At 44.1% G+C, this 15,141-nt stretch overlaps 1 protein-coding gene across 17 annotated transcripts in view; it reads right to left on the reverse strand.

Annotated features, from left to right (window-relative positions):
- Positions 1–3,392: 3,392 nt before the first annotated feature.
- LOC121721501 (DNA-binding protein SATB1) overlaps positions 3,393–15,141 on the reverse strand; it is a 52,841-nt gene continuing 41,092 nt past the window's right edge. For 16 of the 17 annotated variants that reach the window (XM_042108487.1, XM_042108480.1, XM_042108486.1 and 13 more), the window contains 2 exons: positions 8,635–8,850; positions 3,393–5,499 (listed from right to left, as the gene is read on the reverse strand). In XM_042108487.1, the coding sequence (XP_041964421.1) occupies positions 4,858–5,499; positions 8,635–8,850 (858 nt within the window). In that variant the 3' untranslated portion in view covers positions 3,393–4,857. The remainder of the gene's footprint in view (positions 5,500–8,634; positions 8,851–15,141) is intronic. The other variant, XM_042108478.1, reaches the window with a different exon arrangement.

Consider the following 15,141-nt stretch of genomic DNA (forward strand, 5'->3'; position numbering starts at 1 on the left):
ATTAACCAGCTCTCAGGAACATATTGTATGCATTGAAAAGTTGTGGTAGAAATATCTGTGAGTGCTGCATAGGCTGCTCTGATCAACATTAAAATTAAAATATAATAAAGTAAATTACAATGCTGAGGCCTGGTGCTTTCCTGTAAATTAATATGCATATTCATGTGTTTGTGTGTGTGTGTGTCTACCCCTCCCTCTCTTTGTGTGTTTGATGGTGTGTGAGTGTGTGTGTGTTTGTGTGTGTCTATCCCTCCCTTTCTCTGTGTGTTTGAGTGTGTGTGTGTGTGTGTGTGATATTTGTGCACGTGCATGAGAGTGAGTGAGAGAGAAAGAGAGAAAGAAAGAGAAAGAGAGAGAGTGTGTGTGTGTGTGTGTGTGTTGTGTGTGTGCTAAAATTAATATGTTCAGGAAGATGCCTGCCTCCCCTAGGGCTGCCCCCTCTGTTTAATCTGTTTCTGCTTCTAGAGCAGGAGGTAAAGGGCAGAGGAGAGAGCTGGAGAGGAACGCACCACAGCGATTAATGCTATTAATTCCCACACCCAACCTTCTGTTTCCTCTCCTCTACATCACAGAGGGGAGGAGGCAGGGGGGAGAGAAAAAAAGACAAAAAAAAAGGAAAACAGTTTAAACGTTCGAGTTGCCAAACAGAGCAGCAGGAGATGGAGAACTTCCTGATTTACGCCAAGCGATTCCGCGGAGATCGCTATCATTATAATAACTTTATTAGCGTTTCTGCTGCATTTCCTGTTTGATTTACTGCGCAGTCCCAAGGGCTACTGGGTAGGCAGCAGAGGACTCCCAGCATGAGGCAGACCTGCTATTGTTGTGCTGCAACCTGAGCATGATGCTCTTATAATCGGAGGTTGAAGTCTGATGAGCCGACACTTAAGCTTTTTCCTCAGCAACCACTTATACATCTGAACAATGCCATGGTACAGTGTAGTATATTTGGATCGTGGTAATAAATTTGCTTATTTTTAAGGCCTGTTGTCCATCAGGCAGTAGACAAGTGATTAAATAAGAAAATGAATGAGTCTTTATTGAGGACAGATTTAAAGAGATTAAAAATTAAAAGCTCCTATCTATGAATACACGGTAAATAGCTCTAGTATTTGACCTTTTGTTGACCCCTGTTTGATACACTGATTTAAAGACCATGCAAAATTGACTACTTGGAATAGCATTCAATATTCCGGTTTAAAATGCAGGGAGCTGTAGTGGGCCCAGCCTTTCTAACTGGACCCTAGTGAAATGGATTTTGGAAAATTGATTTGCTGTATATTTGAAGGAAGGTGACCATGTTGGTGCCCTATTGTGTGTAGATCAATGCCATCTTGGTGTCTTTTAACCAAACAAAGAACCATCCTACTGTGAACGTAGGAAGGAAGTTTGAGAGCCAATTGCATTGGTCTCTACTGTGCTCAGTGGCTTATCTCAGAGCGTTCAGTGTTCAGCGATACGGCGTGAGCACCACACACATTAAAGTGAATCTTCACGTCTCAGGCAAGACATAATCATTCTGGGCTATTTTGAAATTTAATATGTGTACAGAGCAATGTGCAAACATACCCCATGATGCACTATTCAGTCCCTTGAAAAGCATTGAAAGCCTGTCGCTGGCAAGGAAGCCAACAGCCCTCCATTTCTCCATTTTGCCAGAGCACTCCTTCCAGACCTCCCACTGTCAGCCAAAGTAAAATATTACAGAATTTGCATGAAGTAACACTGGAATAGAAAACAAACAGACTTTGAAAGTGAAAACAAACATGGAGGGCTCCCTGTCAATAGAAGAAAGGGGAGGGAACTCGTCAGCTTCCAGCCTCAAAGCTGTGCTGTGGAGTAGTCCGCTCATGCTGAGGACAGGGATTTTTTTTTAGCTGAAATCCTTCTCTTCTTTTTCACTACCTGCCCAAATCCCCACCAAAAACAGGACCTGAGCTTGTCTTGACAACCACAACAGATCCATTCACCTGTTTAACACCTGCCCAGTATGTTTGCCATGGACACATATCCATTTATTGTCCATTAGCTTTCACTCTTTCTTTTTACATCAGACGTTGTTCTTCCTGGTACTGCGCACATGTGCACTGTGGCTAGCACTTCAACTGGACAAGTTATTAGCATTGACGCTGCAGATGGAACAGTAGCCTCAAGAGCCATCATCAGCCAAACGCACGTACGGAACAGTCTCAGCCGCCTCCGAACCCCACATCCTGTGCAGTGGGGGGCAGGGGGGGGGGGGTGCTCCTAAACCCAGGTGTCGCCCATCAGTGGTGATACTGTTTACGCTCCACGTGAGCGGAAATTCTGTTTACTTATTGAAGCTCCTTGGAAGCTGGGTGTTCCTAGTGTCACTGATGATTTTATATAGATGTTAATGACAGATGTAGAGGTGCAATCAAGGATGGGGAATTGGAAGCAATTAACAGAATCTCCTATTCTCCACATGTAGTGTAGTGCAGAGTACAGAGGGGTCCAATCACAAACGTATTGTTGTGTTGACATCTCAGATCCTGCGGAAGCTGTGACTGGAAAATAGTTCATAACTCTTGAGGGATGATGGAGGAATCAAATTATTAGACATTCACTGGACCCTCCAATGAGTATAACATGAATTGGTTGCTGTTGTGCGGCTGTGCATTTGCACAGAACTGAAATGGAACCAAATTGTAATTATTAAAGCATGATAAAACATTGCCATTCTGCTGCAGCAGGGTCTACATCAAACTTTAAAAAGGAGGACCCATCTGTGGTGTGGTGTGAGTGTGTGTGTGTACACACTGGTGTGTTTGAACAGCAAACTGCAAACTGGAGGCACTCACACACCACACATACTGGCACGGATATGCACATACTCACACACATTCATTCTTTAAAAAGAGCAAGCTGTATGTGGAAGAAAGCCCAGAATGGGTGGCACATTTCTGGTAGGTGTGAACAGCTCAAATGAATTCACCATGCCAAGGCTTACCTGGAGATCAGCGAGAGACCACTGCATCTCCACAGCTCCTACACTGCACTCTCCCTTTGGATGGGTTAATTAACAAAGGCGTTAACACCACTGATTTATTTACCCTTAATTATCAGTGTAGTTCAGACATGCTGCAAACAAGAACAAAAAAACACAAGGAAGAAAAAAATGAACCGGTGCTCTATAAACCAACATCAACACTGGATGCCAAAGTCTCTCTTGATGGCAGAAAAAAAAGTCAGCATTCCTGTTGCTTCCTGATATACAGTGAAAGTCTGAGTATTCATCATTGTTTTGGGTTGAGAGTGTGAAAAGACATTGTTGTTAACTACTGGTTGTTACACTACCATTTCATGGTATATCGACTCACATCTCTATATCATTCTTTCAACCTGGTCACATGAATACAAAGATTCTGGAGTACAATACAAACAGTTTAATTGTGTCATTAACAATCAATAACCACTCCTAGTTAGAACATTTCTGCATAAAGAAACAGAGAAACACTTATAAAACAGTCAGTTGTAACAAAATAACTGGTGTTCTCATTGCATTAAACTCATAAAAAAAGAAACACTTTTTTATACAGAGTATTTATACAGGAATAGCTTCGAATTGGATTGTTAACCAAAGGAAGACACATGGCAAACATCTATTTTCACACAAATTGCATATGTTTTTCTCTCTAAGGTGTCCTATAGGTTAGTAATTGACCTAAGCTTATTTGCATGATAGTAAAAATTGCATACAACATTAATTGTGAAGCTTATAGCATGAGTTGCTCGACATACAGCACTTTTTCATAGGCAACCATTAAAGCACATTTTCCATTTAAAATGTTAAGACACTTTTGATTTTACTGCCCATCAAAATGACATTTATAAATAGAAAAAGTTCAGTAAAATAAAAAGCGCTATGTAACAGAAACTTTCCAAAATCATAATTACATCAGAATACTGCATGAACTGCAAATAAATAACGTAGGACAACAAAAATCATGGAAATAAACAAACAAACATAGGTTGTGATTCACATTTCTTTCTAACTGCTTGGAGATCCCGAAAATTACAGTGACAAAGGTTTGCAAAATAATCTTAACATCGGCAGTGCCATATAGTACAAGGCATTTGTTGGCATAGTTTTCTTTAAGACTGTATATTTTTTACAATTAATATATGTTTATATAATATATTTATCTTTTCTTCCAAACAAATGATAAGATTGAGCTAAACTCCCCAATGAGCCCAAAGATCAGAGGGTCCAGAGTTTGAGTGATTTGTCACACTGAGTTGTTTTTATTTATTTGTATGTTTATTCATTTATTTTTTAAGAGAATAACAAATCAGTCAGCAGGTTCTAGACTCCGTACCTCAACATTAAGGCCTGGTCCTCCTCTTTGCTTCAGTTTCATATGCGTTTAAAAATCCAGTTAACACCACATACGTAAACATCTATCAAAGTCTATCAAACTCCATTGAATTCATTTTTTAAATGGTAAATCAGTAGCTCAAAATCAGTGTAAAAACAACAGACATCAAGTGCAGTCAGCAATTATCCACAGCAACAGACTTAGATTTTTTTCCGTTTTCATCTTTTATCTTTTTTTTGTGCGAGTTATTAAATGATGCGTCAGTCTTTACAGTGAATAATACAGGATTTACAAAATGGGCAAGGCAGAACACCGCAGCATCAACTGAGTCTGTCTGCAACAGAGTCCATCGGTGTTGGCCATACGATGAGTCGAGAGAAAGAGTGAGAGAAAAAGGAGAAAGAGAGAAAATGAGCAATAAGAGAGAGAGAGAGAGAGAGAGAGAAAGACTAAAAGGAAGAGAGACACTCGTTCAGACCACAGACCTAGAGAGAGAAGGTGAGAGGAGAGCTACTGGCTACTCCTTGGCCTCCTGCTCAGCCTGTGCCTGGCTCTCGGCCGCCAGGTGCTCCTCCAGCTTGATGGAGAAGATGGTGCTGTTGGTCTGGGTGCCCTCGTCCAGCCCGTCCAGGAGCTCGCCGCCCTCCTTGAAGTCTGTCAGCTCCTGCTCGGCCATGCCGGTGGTGGTGGTGGTGGTGGTGGCGGCGGCTGCCGCTGCCGCCGCAGCAACCACTGCTGGGGTCACCGGAGAGAAGCCGGCCGACTCCTTGCTCTTGCCGGGATGGTTGACGTAGAAGCGCTGGTTCTGGAAGAACTTGATGATGGTCTGCTTGGGCAGGTCCAGCTGGGCTGAGAGCGTGTGGATGGCCTCCTCGTCCGGGTAGAGCCCCACGTCCTGGATGAAGCTCTGCAGGATGCCCAGCGCCTCCAGGGAGATGCGGCTGGGCGGCCGTGACTTGCGCCCGCTGTCGTCCTCACTCTCGGCCGGGGAGGCGGTGGAGGGTTGGCGTGGGGGCAGCCTGGGCCCTGTCTGCTGCTGCTGCTGTTGCTGTTGGTGCTGATGGTGGTGCTGCTGATGGTGCTGGGGCTGCTGATGGGGCTGGTGTGGAGGAGTGTGGTGAGACTGGGGCATAGGATGCTGCATCTGGGATGGAGGCTGCTGGGATAAGGGTGGGGGGGTGGAGAAAAAAAGCAAGAGATGGTGCAAGAGATGGTGTTAACCACTGACACACTAGTTAAGGCAGTAGTGCAAAGGGAGAAGAGCGTGCACACTGGTCATCGATTTTCCAAAAATCAGAAAAAGACGAAAAGGCGCAAAAGACGAAAAAGTCCAGTGTCCTGTTAGTGTCTATGGCACTATTAGTAAGAAATATCTACCCTCTAATAAAAAAGGAGGGGTTGGATAGGGTAGACTTAGGTATGTAGATTGAATTGTTATTTTGACTGCTTGTCAAATTTGTTTTAACATGGTTAAATAAAATTCCCAGCATAACAAACTTTTAAGGAAAAAAATTACAGTCAGTTGACTTTGTATCAGCCTCCATTCAAATGCAACTGCCAAGTCTAAATCAAAGGGTCAATTCATGGCAGGACTGGGGTCGAGAGATAGTGTGTGTGAATGCTATCGATGTCCATGTTTAATCCAAGAAGACGTTAGTGTAAACACAGTGCATTTGCCTGGTAACATGACATTGTTTTCATGTTTGGTCTATTGGGCTTGCAAAGATTAGCGCCCATTGAACAGTCAGAACTGTTTATTTCTGGGCCACCCTCGCCAGTACTGTGATGCTTTGAGTAGCTCTGAGAAAAGTGTTGCAGATAGCATATCCAGGAAGGTCTCAAGCTACCATTGCTGATGGAAAGCTTATAAAGAAGGGGACTAGATTTTCATCTCATCGTTATTGTTTGTGATTTTTTTTGTACATAAAAAGAGAAAAAGAAAATCAGAGTTATCAAACAAACAAACTAAAGCAATCAATGCATTCAAAAGCCTATCCAAGTATACGTGGAAGAAATCCCTCATGGAAATTTCCACAAAACTTCTTATTATTCTGGTAATATTTTGATGTTAGAAAATTAGAACGCGCTTCAATTAACTCCAGTATATAACCGATTTTTAAATATTTTGAAATTAGAACATCAGGCATTTTCTCTGACTAACCATATGTTTTTCACTAAACAAACAATAACTGATCAAGCTCACATCTGCAAGTAAATCGTTTCGTGTGTAGCTCCAACATTCAGTGATTTAAATTGATGATATGATTATATGAAGGTTTGTTTAATATGAGGCTAGATGTGTGCGTGTGTGTGTGTGTGTGTGTGTGTGTGTGTGTGTGTGTGTGACGGAGAGAGAGAGAGAGAGAGAGAGCTGACACCCTGCAGGGAGGTTTGTGGGGATGTCCTGCAGGTGTGGCTCTCTCTCTCTATCTGTGTATGTGTGTGTGTGTGTGTGTGTGTGTGTGTGTGTGTGTGTGTGTGTGTGTGTGCGTGTGTGTGTGTGTGCGTGTGTGTGTATGTGTATGTGTGCACTTGTGCGCAGCTAAGTTGGAATCCACAGCTGACACGTAGGGGGTCTATCAGGATGTACAGCAGGTGTGTGTGGGGGTGGATGAGTGTGGGTGTGTCACTGTGTGTGGCAAGAGTGAGACTGCCAGCAAGGATGGCATGTGGGGAAACTGTCAGAAAAACAAGCAGGTGTGTAGGTGTGTGTGTGTAGGTGTGTGTGTGTGTATGTGTGAGTGAGAGAGAAAGAGAGAGAGAGCACAGAAGTGACCTGCAGGGATCCCCACAGACATGCTGCAGGTGTGTTTGTGTGTGTGTATGTGTGTATGTGTGTGCATGATTGTGTGTGTGTGTGTGTGTGTGTGTGTGTGTGTGTGTGTGTGTGTGTGTGTGTGTGTGTGTGTTCGTGTGTGTGTGTGTGCATTTGCTGTCATCATATGTGAATGTGAGTCAAAGTGTGTTCATGAGTGTGTGCGTATTGGTTCGATAATGTCCACAAGCATGTGTGTACCCATGTGTTCAGAACTACTCCATAGATAATTTACCCAGACCCTTAGCAGCTGGACCTGTATACATGTCTGTTGTTAGTGTGTGTATGTACTTTAATGTGCATTCATGTTTTGACTTGTGTGTATGTACTGTATGTGTCTGAGTTTTTCTATCTGCGTGTATGTACAGTACAGGCCACCTTCTTATTTCAATGTGTTTTCTTTATTTTCATGACTATTTACATTGTAGATTCTCACTGAAGGCATCAAAACTATGAATGAATGCAAAGTTATTTGGCCCACAGATTGGCCCGATATTTGTCAAGTTATGGCTTGCTGAATATGGTATTAAATTTAAAATAAATAGCAACTTTGAAGAAACTAGAATATAAGACATGTTTTTTCACGTTATTTCACACTTTTTTTTAAAGTACATAATTCCACATGTGTTCATTAATAGTTTTGATGAATCTACAATGTAAATAGTCATGAAAATGACTTTTGCTGACAAAAAACTTGAATTTCCATGACCTGCTGTATAATGAATGGTACACTGAAATTACTTCATTGACCAAAGTAATGGAAAAAACAAATTACTCCAATAAACACCAATGCTGCCTGGAAATATATTTCTATTAATGTATTTTGGGAAGTAGATTTTACAGTAAAATTACTTGACATTTCCTGACTTTGCCCTAAAAAGTATACAAAACTCCCTGACTTTCCATGTCTGGAACAGACAGACTTTATTAAAATTCCATGACAAATTCCATGACCTGTGGGAACACTGATGTATGTACTGTATACGTTTGTATGTAACTGATAACCCTGATGTATGTATGTGTGCATATACGTTTGTATGTATATAAGTGTGCATATACGTTTGTATGTAACTGGTAACCCTGATGTATGTATGTGTGCATATATGTTTGTATGTATATAAGTGTGCATATACGTTTGTATGTAACTGGTAACCCTGATGTACTGTATGCATATATATGTATGTGTGGGAACCCTGATGTACTGTATGCATATACGTTTGTATGTATATAAGTATGCATACACGTTTGTATGTATATAAGTATGCATATACGTTTGTATGTACGTTTGTACAGATGAAAAAACTGGGAACACTGGCTGAGCCCCAAACGTTTGTATCTCTGTCTCTGTCCATCTAAGGTCTCGTACAGTGTTTCAGCTTATTTCTATACAACACTGCATGTTTGTGAGAGAATGTGTGCATGTGTGTGCGTCCGTGCGTGCGTGTGTGTGTGTGTGCGTGCGTGCGTGCTGTGTCTGACCTGCTGAGGGTCGGCGGGCATGTGCAGCAGGTGTGAGGGCCGCTCGCCGTGGTGCTGCTGCTGCTGCTGCCCCCCGTTGCTCTCCTGCTCGTAGATGGCGTCGCGTTCTGCCTGCGGCAGGCTTAGGAACCGACGGATCATGGACAGGTTCTCCCACAGCGTGCGGTTCTCCGGAGACGGGTCCTCCTTCCAGCGAAGCAGCTCACACAGCCAGCCCTGCACACCCACAAACAGGCAACAGGAACAGTCAGCCATCACAATCACACAAATTTCATCTAAAGCTCTCCACGGTCACACACATCAAAATAAGGTTAAGGTATGTCTTTAAAAGTTATTAAGTAGGTTAATACAGCCATACTGAGCTGATATTTATTTGCTGATTAGAGAAACAGAGAGTTCTGGACACTATTTGTTTTTAATCTATTCCTGTGATATTGATGTTAATGTAAATCTGACAACGTATTATAAAATGGCTTTTTGCAGAGTGACTGTGATCTGTATGTGTGTGTGTGCGTGTGTGTATGTTTGTGTGTGTGTATGTGTGTATGAAAAGATAATTATTTCACAAATGCTTGTTCACACATCTTCCAGAAAGGTGTCATGTTTCACTAAACGGTTCTAAATGTACATGACGTCTTGGGTGAACTACATATACAGAAAATACATAGCAAATATGTTATTCTATTCTTTTACTTTAGGACCTTGAGTTTCTTTCAGAAGGGGGCCTTTTCAGAGTAAAAGTAAGAAGAGTGTGTTGGCACTCCTACTGAACATCCCTTGGAGGTATTTCTTCAAAACATGCTCATTTCAGCAGCAAAATAGAGAGTTAGTCCAGGACTGGTTATTCCTTGTGTAGACCATGTATCCCCCAAGTCACATTTCAGAACATGAAACTGGATGGAGAGAGTGACAGAATGAGTACGAGGGAAGAGTGGGGAAACACAAAGATGGACAGACTTGTGGATAATGAGAGAGAGAGAGAGAGAGAGAGAGAGAGAGAGAGAGAGAGAGAGATTGAGAATGATGGAGTCGTTGAGAGACGCTGGAGGTAAAACTGAATCAGGCGGAGAGGTTGAAACGAAAAGTGGCCAGTTCTACGAGAGGAATGAAACGGCTGAGCGAGGAAAGGGGTACGAGACAGAGGAAGGCAAGAGGGAGAAAGTGAATAAACGGGAGGGAGGGAGAGAGGGAGAGAGAGAGAGGGAGGGAGGGAGGGAGAGAGAGATGAAGAGGACTGAGAGGGCGTGAGCCAGCAGCAGCCCTGTCTTGGCGCCGTGACAAGAGCCCTGTCGTAATCTCCAGGCCAGTGTGCGGCAGCACCTTTCATTTCCACAGGATTACCCAGCACCCGGCCCTGCCTTTTAGAGAGAGCCACACACACACGTGCGCACACACACACACGCACACACACACACACACACACACACACACACACACACACACACACACACACACACACAAGTACAGGCCACGGCCACACTGCATGGTGGAGATAACTCAGCATTCCCCTGTTCCAACTCCTCCCAAAAGCCACATCAAACCCAGGAGGGTTTTTGGACACAGAGAGAGAGAGAGAAAGAGAGAGAGAGAGAGAGAGAGAGAGAGAGAGAGAGAGAGAGAGAGAGAGAGACAGAGACAGAGACAGAGAGAGAGAGAGAGAGAACAGGCAGGCCCACCTTGTTCCTCTGCCACCGTTATTGTTGTCTCTTTAATTTGCATGCGGAGGGATTTGGGCCCTGTTCCTACTCTGATGTCTGTGGTTGCAGAATTGAGGAACATCCCCTTCCTCCAATACAAACACACCCAAACACACACACACCAGACTGTACACTACTAGCACACGCACACACACACACACACCAAAACACACACACACACACACACACACCAAAACACACATTCAAAATTGTCGAGACAAGAAACAATCCAAAAAAAAAAAAAAAAAAAAAAAAAAAAGAGTCAAACGCGAAAAAAAAGAGAAGATCCAATTTCTGTTGATGAGCAAAGCAGCTGATGATAAAACAAACATGCCATAAAACTAGAACTTTCAAAAGGCAAATTCTTTCAAAAAATTCTATCTAATGGAGGTCACTAACAACGGCCCTCAAGCAACATGAATTACTCGAACGATCACAGCTTTGCCAAGTGAGCACTGTGCGGCCCAAACGAAAAACATCACGTCACACGCAGAGGACCTGGGAGCCCGGCTCTCCCCTCATCACCAGCACTGACGATGCGTTTGTGTGTGTCCAATTGCATTTCTTCCAGAGCCTTGCCACACACAGTGCAGCCGCGGGGTCGCAGAACAGGAGCAGGGTGAGGGGACTCTGGGTGGGTGTGGCTAATTGGCTTTTTGGCCATTTCCCCTCCAACTCCATGAAGAGCCAAAAGCAACCCGCCCGAGCGCTGATAAGCCTGCAGTCATGTCAGAAATACTGACACCTCTCTGCCATCGATCAAATCTATCTAAAATAATCCTAAATAATGTCTTGGTTTGCTAGTCGTACAATGAGGCTTTTTGAAAAACTTAACACTCTCACACAATCGTACACTCACTTGTCTCATTTTGAATGTAATTTACAGTGCAAAGAAATCCCTGTGAGATAAGACTGAGAAACCACGACACCCACACCTCCAAACGTGCTAATACTGAAACAGCAGTGCGACCGATTTCCTTTTTACCATTTTTTCTCATGAGGCCTCAGTTCTCAGGGTGAGTCGTGTCAAAAGAAGAGAGTGGGAGAGAGAGAGAAAGTGGAGTCAGTCAGAAGAAAAGTGACACAAAGAAAGAGAGAGGGGGGTGGGGGTGGGATGATTGGTTGGTTTCTGGTTTATCAGCAGCGGATCTGCTCTGACCTGACCGCCATGACGGCTGCTGCCCCCTCCCAGGTCTCTACCGTTCATGGGCAGAGGTCAAGAGGTGCACATTCACTGGGGGAATAAATGGCTTGGCTGGCCCGGCCCCCACAGCCAGCCAGGGCCTCCATTGTGCGGCCGGTATAAATAGCCGAGTGGCGTTTTGATAAAAATATTTCTCTTGGAACACAATGGCGGAATTCATGCGCGAGATTCACCCAGCTATGCGGTGCAGCACATCGAGTGTGCATGTGTATGTGAACTGAGAGCGAGAGAGGGAGAGACAGAGAGAGAGAGAGAGAGAGAGAGAAGGAGGGGGTGAAAAAGATAGAGTGAGTGATAGAGATGGAGAGAGGAAGAGACAGAATGGGAGAGAGAGAGAGAGAGAGAGAGAGAGAGAGAGAGTAAGTAGTCACAAGCTGCCAATGAGTGCACAGGCCAGCTCTGTGAGAGAACAGCACAGCATTCACATCCCTTCGGTGGGGAATAAAAAAAAAAAAAACGGCCGCATTAATAAACGAGGCAGTATGCTTGCAGGGCCGCAACGCTGCGCTGCGCAGGCGAAAAAGAGAACGCAGTCCAGCGACACTCCCCGGTGCAGTCACACGGTCCCGGCAACACCTTCCTCATAATCACATTTGCTTGTTATCATCCGTAATTGGCCACAATGCCACCATGCACTGGCCAGCTGACCTGCCTCTCTCCACCCTTCAGAATAGCATGCTAACCGTGATGAGATTATCAGCCGTGCCGTTTGAAAAAAATCGCCTGATCTGATGCTGGAGTGCAAAGGGCCGTTTCTGGCAGACAAACACAAAGGAGGTATGGGGAGGTCTTGGGAGCAGATGTGGCCAGATTGTCCATTCAAAAAAAAAAAAAAAAAAAAAAAAAAAAGGGGGACGTGCAAGATGAGTGGGTTGGATGGAAGGGCGGGGATGTATGGGCGCGAGAGGAGAAGGAATTTTGGAAATTTCTCGAAAGATTGGGATCCATTGTTGAGGCTGTGTTCGATAGCACAAGGAGGCTGTGAGGAACAACAACACACACAAAAAAAATAAATGGAGCTGTACGAAAAGAAAAAAAACCCGGCAAAGACAAACATCTTCATGTCGGAGAGAGAAGTAACAGTGCAGCAGACAAAGCATTATTGTTTCTACCCCCCCTTCCTACCCCCCTCCTTGATCCTGGCACAGGCCCAGTGTTGGCAGACAATGTTATGCAGATAAACTCAAAAGATAATACAGTATGTTCAAACCTGTTATTTTCAGACAGGGAGAGAGAGAGTGAGGGAGAGCGAGCTCTGCAAAGTTACGTGTGTTGGGTTTGTAAGCAAGGCGAGCGAGCGAGAGCGAGCGAGCTGGGCCTACTCTCACGGTCGGCATGTCCATCTGCTGACAAAGAAATATTAATGCGTTCCCGTGGCATATGTGAATCTCCTGCAACAATAAGCAAAACACTGGCTCCCAAAAATAGGCATGTGGACAAAAAAGGGAAAGAGAGAGTGAGAGACAGAGTGAGAGAGAGAGAGAGAGAGAGAGGAAAAACGTACACATTTTGAGAATCTCTCGCTATGCAAAATAGTAAGCGCTCTGAGCGTTTATTCAAATTTTCTTGGCGAGGAGTGAACGAGTGAGCGAGAATGGGGCCAATGCCCCCACTGAACTCCACATCAACCCCACGGAAGCATTCAGCCACAAACGTTGTCACCCAGATTGAAAATAACAACACCCCGTTGTTGCTGCTGCCGTTGTTGTGGGGCTGCTGTTGTTTTTACTTTGGCAGGCGCACGAGGTGCGTCACCGTCGTGAAACCTGCGTGCGACAAGCCAACATCCTGGTCTCTGACACACCACAAAGCACACGAGCGAGAGACGAACGGGGCCTGCGCAGATGACATCATTAGATACAATAGTGGCGTCGAGGCGATGTAACGATGTCGATAGCGGTGGTGAACTAGAGCAACAGATGTTTGCCTCGCTGTCGCAGCCGATGACGTGCTGCTGCCTGTGTGAAATGGAGCGGAGGCAGATTCGTGGGATTGTTTAAACTGTGCGGCGTACCTTAAGAGCAGGCCTTTACATTCCAGAATTTTCTTTGAATCATTCATGTGGTCTATTTCTAGCCTGAACCTCAATTACTGTAACTTATTATCATTTTTCGCTCATCACAACCAACCAATAAACGGACACATGTTGTGAGAAATACACACTCATTCCAGTGACAAGCCTTACACTCATTTATAATCATTTACTAAAAAAATCTGCAGATGGAAGTAAACCTTTCTCGCTAATTCCTTGACAGCCACTAATCATTGTGTGTCCCTGTTCGCAGGCAACACCACCCTGCATAACTGTCAGCGATACCATCCCAGCACCTCCCTGTCCCCTCCACAGCTTTGGGTGGAGGCGAGAGCGAAACCACACTCAACAAGCAAGGGTCCGATGTGGGAGGGTGTGAGCCAGGAACAGATAGGAGGAAGCTTGACATGCAGTGGAGTACAGTAAACCACAGTCAAGAGAGGGTAACAGAGAGAAAGAGAGAGATACAGAGAGATACAGAGAGAGAGAGGGAGAGAGAGAAACCCATCACGTCCCTACAAGAAATAAGAGTCCATCAATTACAAGCACTTGATTGAGATTTAATTCAAAGCTGGAGTTTAATTGCTAATATCAGAGAGTAATTAAGCTGATAAATCATGGCTGATCTTATTGAATTATGGATTAAAACTGCATAAAACCTGCAAATTGTGTATGTCAGCTAAATCAGCACTCTAAATTGGCCTACAGGTTTGCTTTCAGAAGGACCTAAACACCATGAAATGCACTGAGAGCAACAGCTCGGGCGAGGCCTTCCTGTGCAGTCTTCTCAACAAACACACAACAAAAGTAGTACTGTGTAAACCTGAGGAATATAAAATTATATTGGGAAATTAATAAACCTCGAGCTTGGTTCAACACAGGGGGCAACATTACTGGAGCTCTTAATAACGTTTTTTTTTGTTTGAATCCGTACCAAAAGCAAAGTAAATCCAAGGAAGCAGAGAATGCTGAGGTGTGTGGGCAGTTTGAGAGGCCCTGCAAGGCCCTCAGGACAGGTGTAAAGCGTCGCCCGTGAACCTGCTGATGTGCAGAGCTGACCATCAGAGTCCAGCTGAATTTATAAAGACATGTAGAGAGGGACTTGGAGAGAGAGGGGGAGAGAGAGAGTGAGATAGACACTGAAGGAAAGAAGATAGGAAGAAAGGCGGTGAAAACGTGAAAGACAGGGAGTTGTAAGGGCTGTTCACACCAAGAACGAGAACTATAACAATAGAGGCAAAAAAGAATCACTCTATCTACAGTAATATCAATGACAACGTCCACACATAACCTACGATATGACATGAAGAACGTTATCATCTGGGATCACTCTAGCTTATATTAATGACAACGTCCGCACATAACCTACGATATGACATGAAGAACGTTATCGTCTGGGATCACTCTAGCTTATATCAATGACAACGTTCACACATAACCTACGATATGACATGAAGAACGTTATCGTCTGGGATCACTCTAGCTTATATCAATGACAATGTTCACACATAACCTACGATACGACATGAAGAACGGTATCGTCTGGGATCACTTTCAGAGTGATTTTTAGGAAG

Source organism: Alosa sapidissima, chromosome 10 (assembly GCF_018492685.1).
Source record: "Alosa sapidissima isolate fAloSap1 chromosome 10, fAloSap1.pri, whole genome shotgun sequence".
NCBI classification, from domain to species: Eukaryota; Metazoa; Chordata; class Actinopteri; order Clupeiformes; family Clupeidae; genus Alosa; species Alosa sapidissima.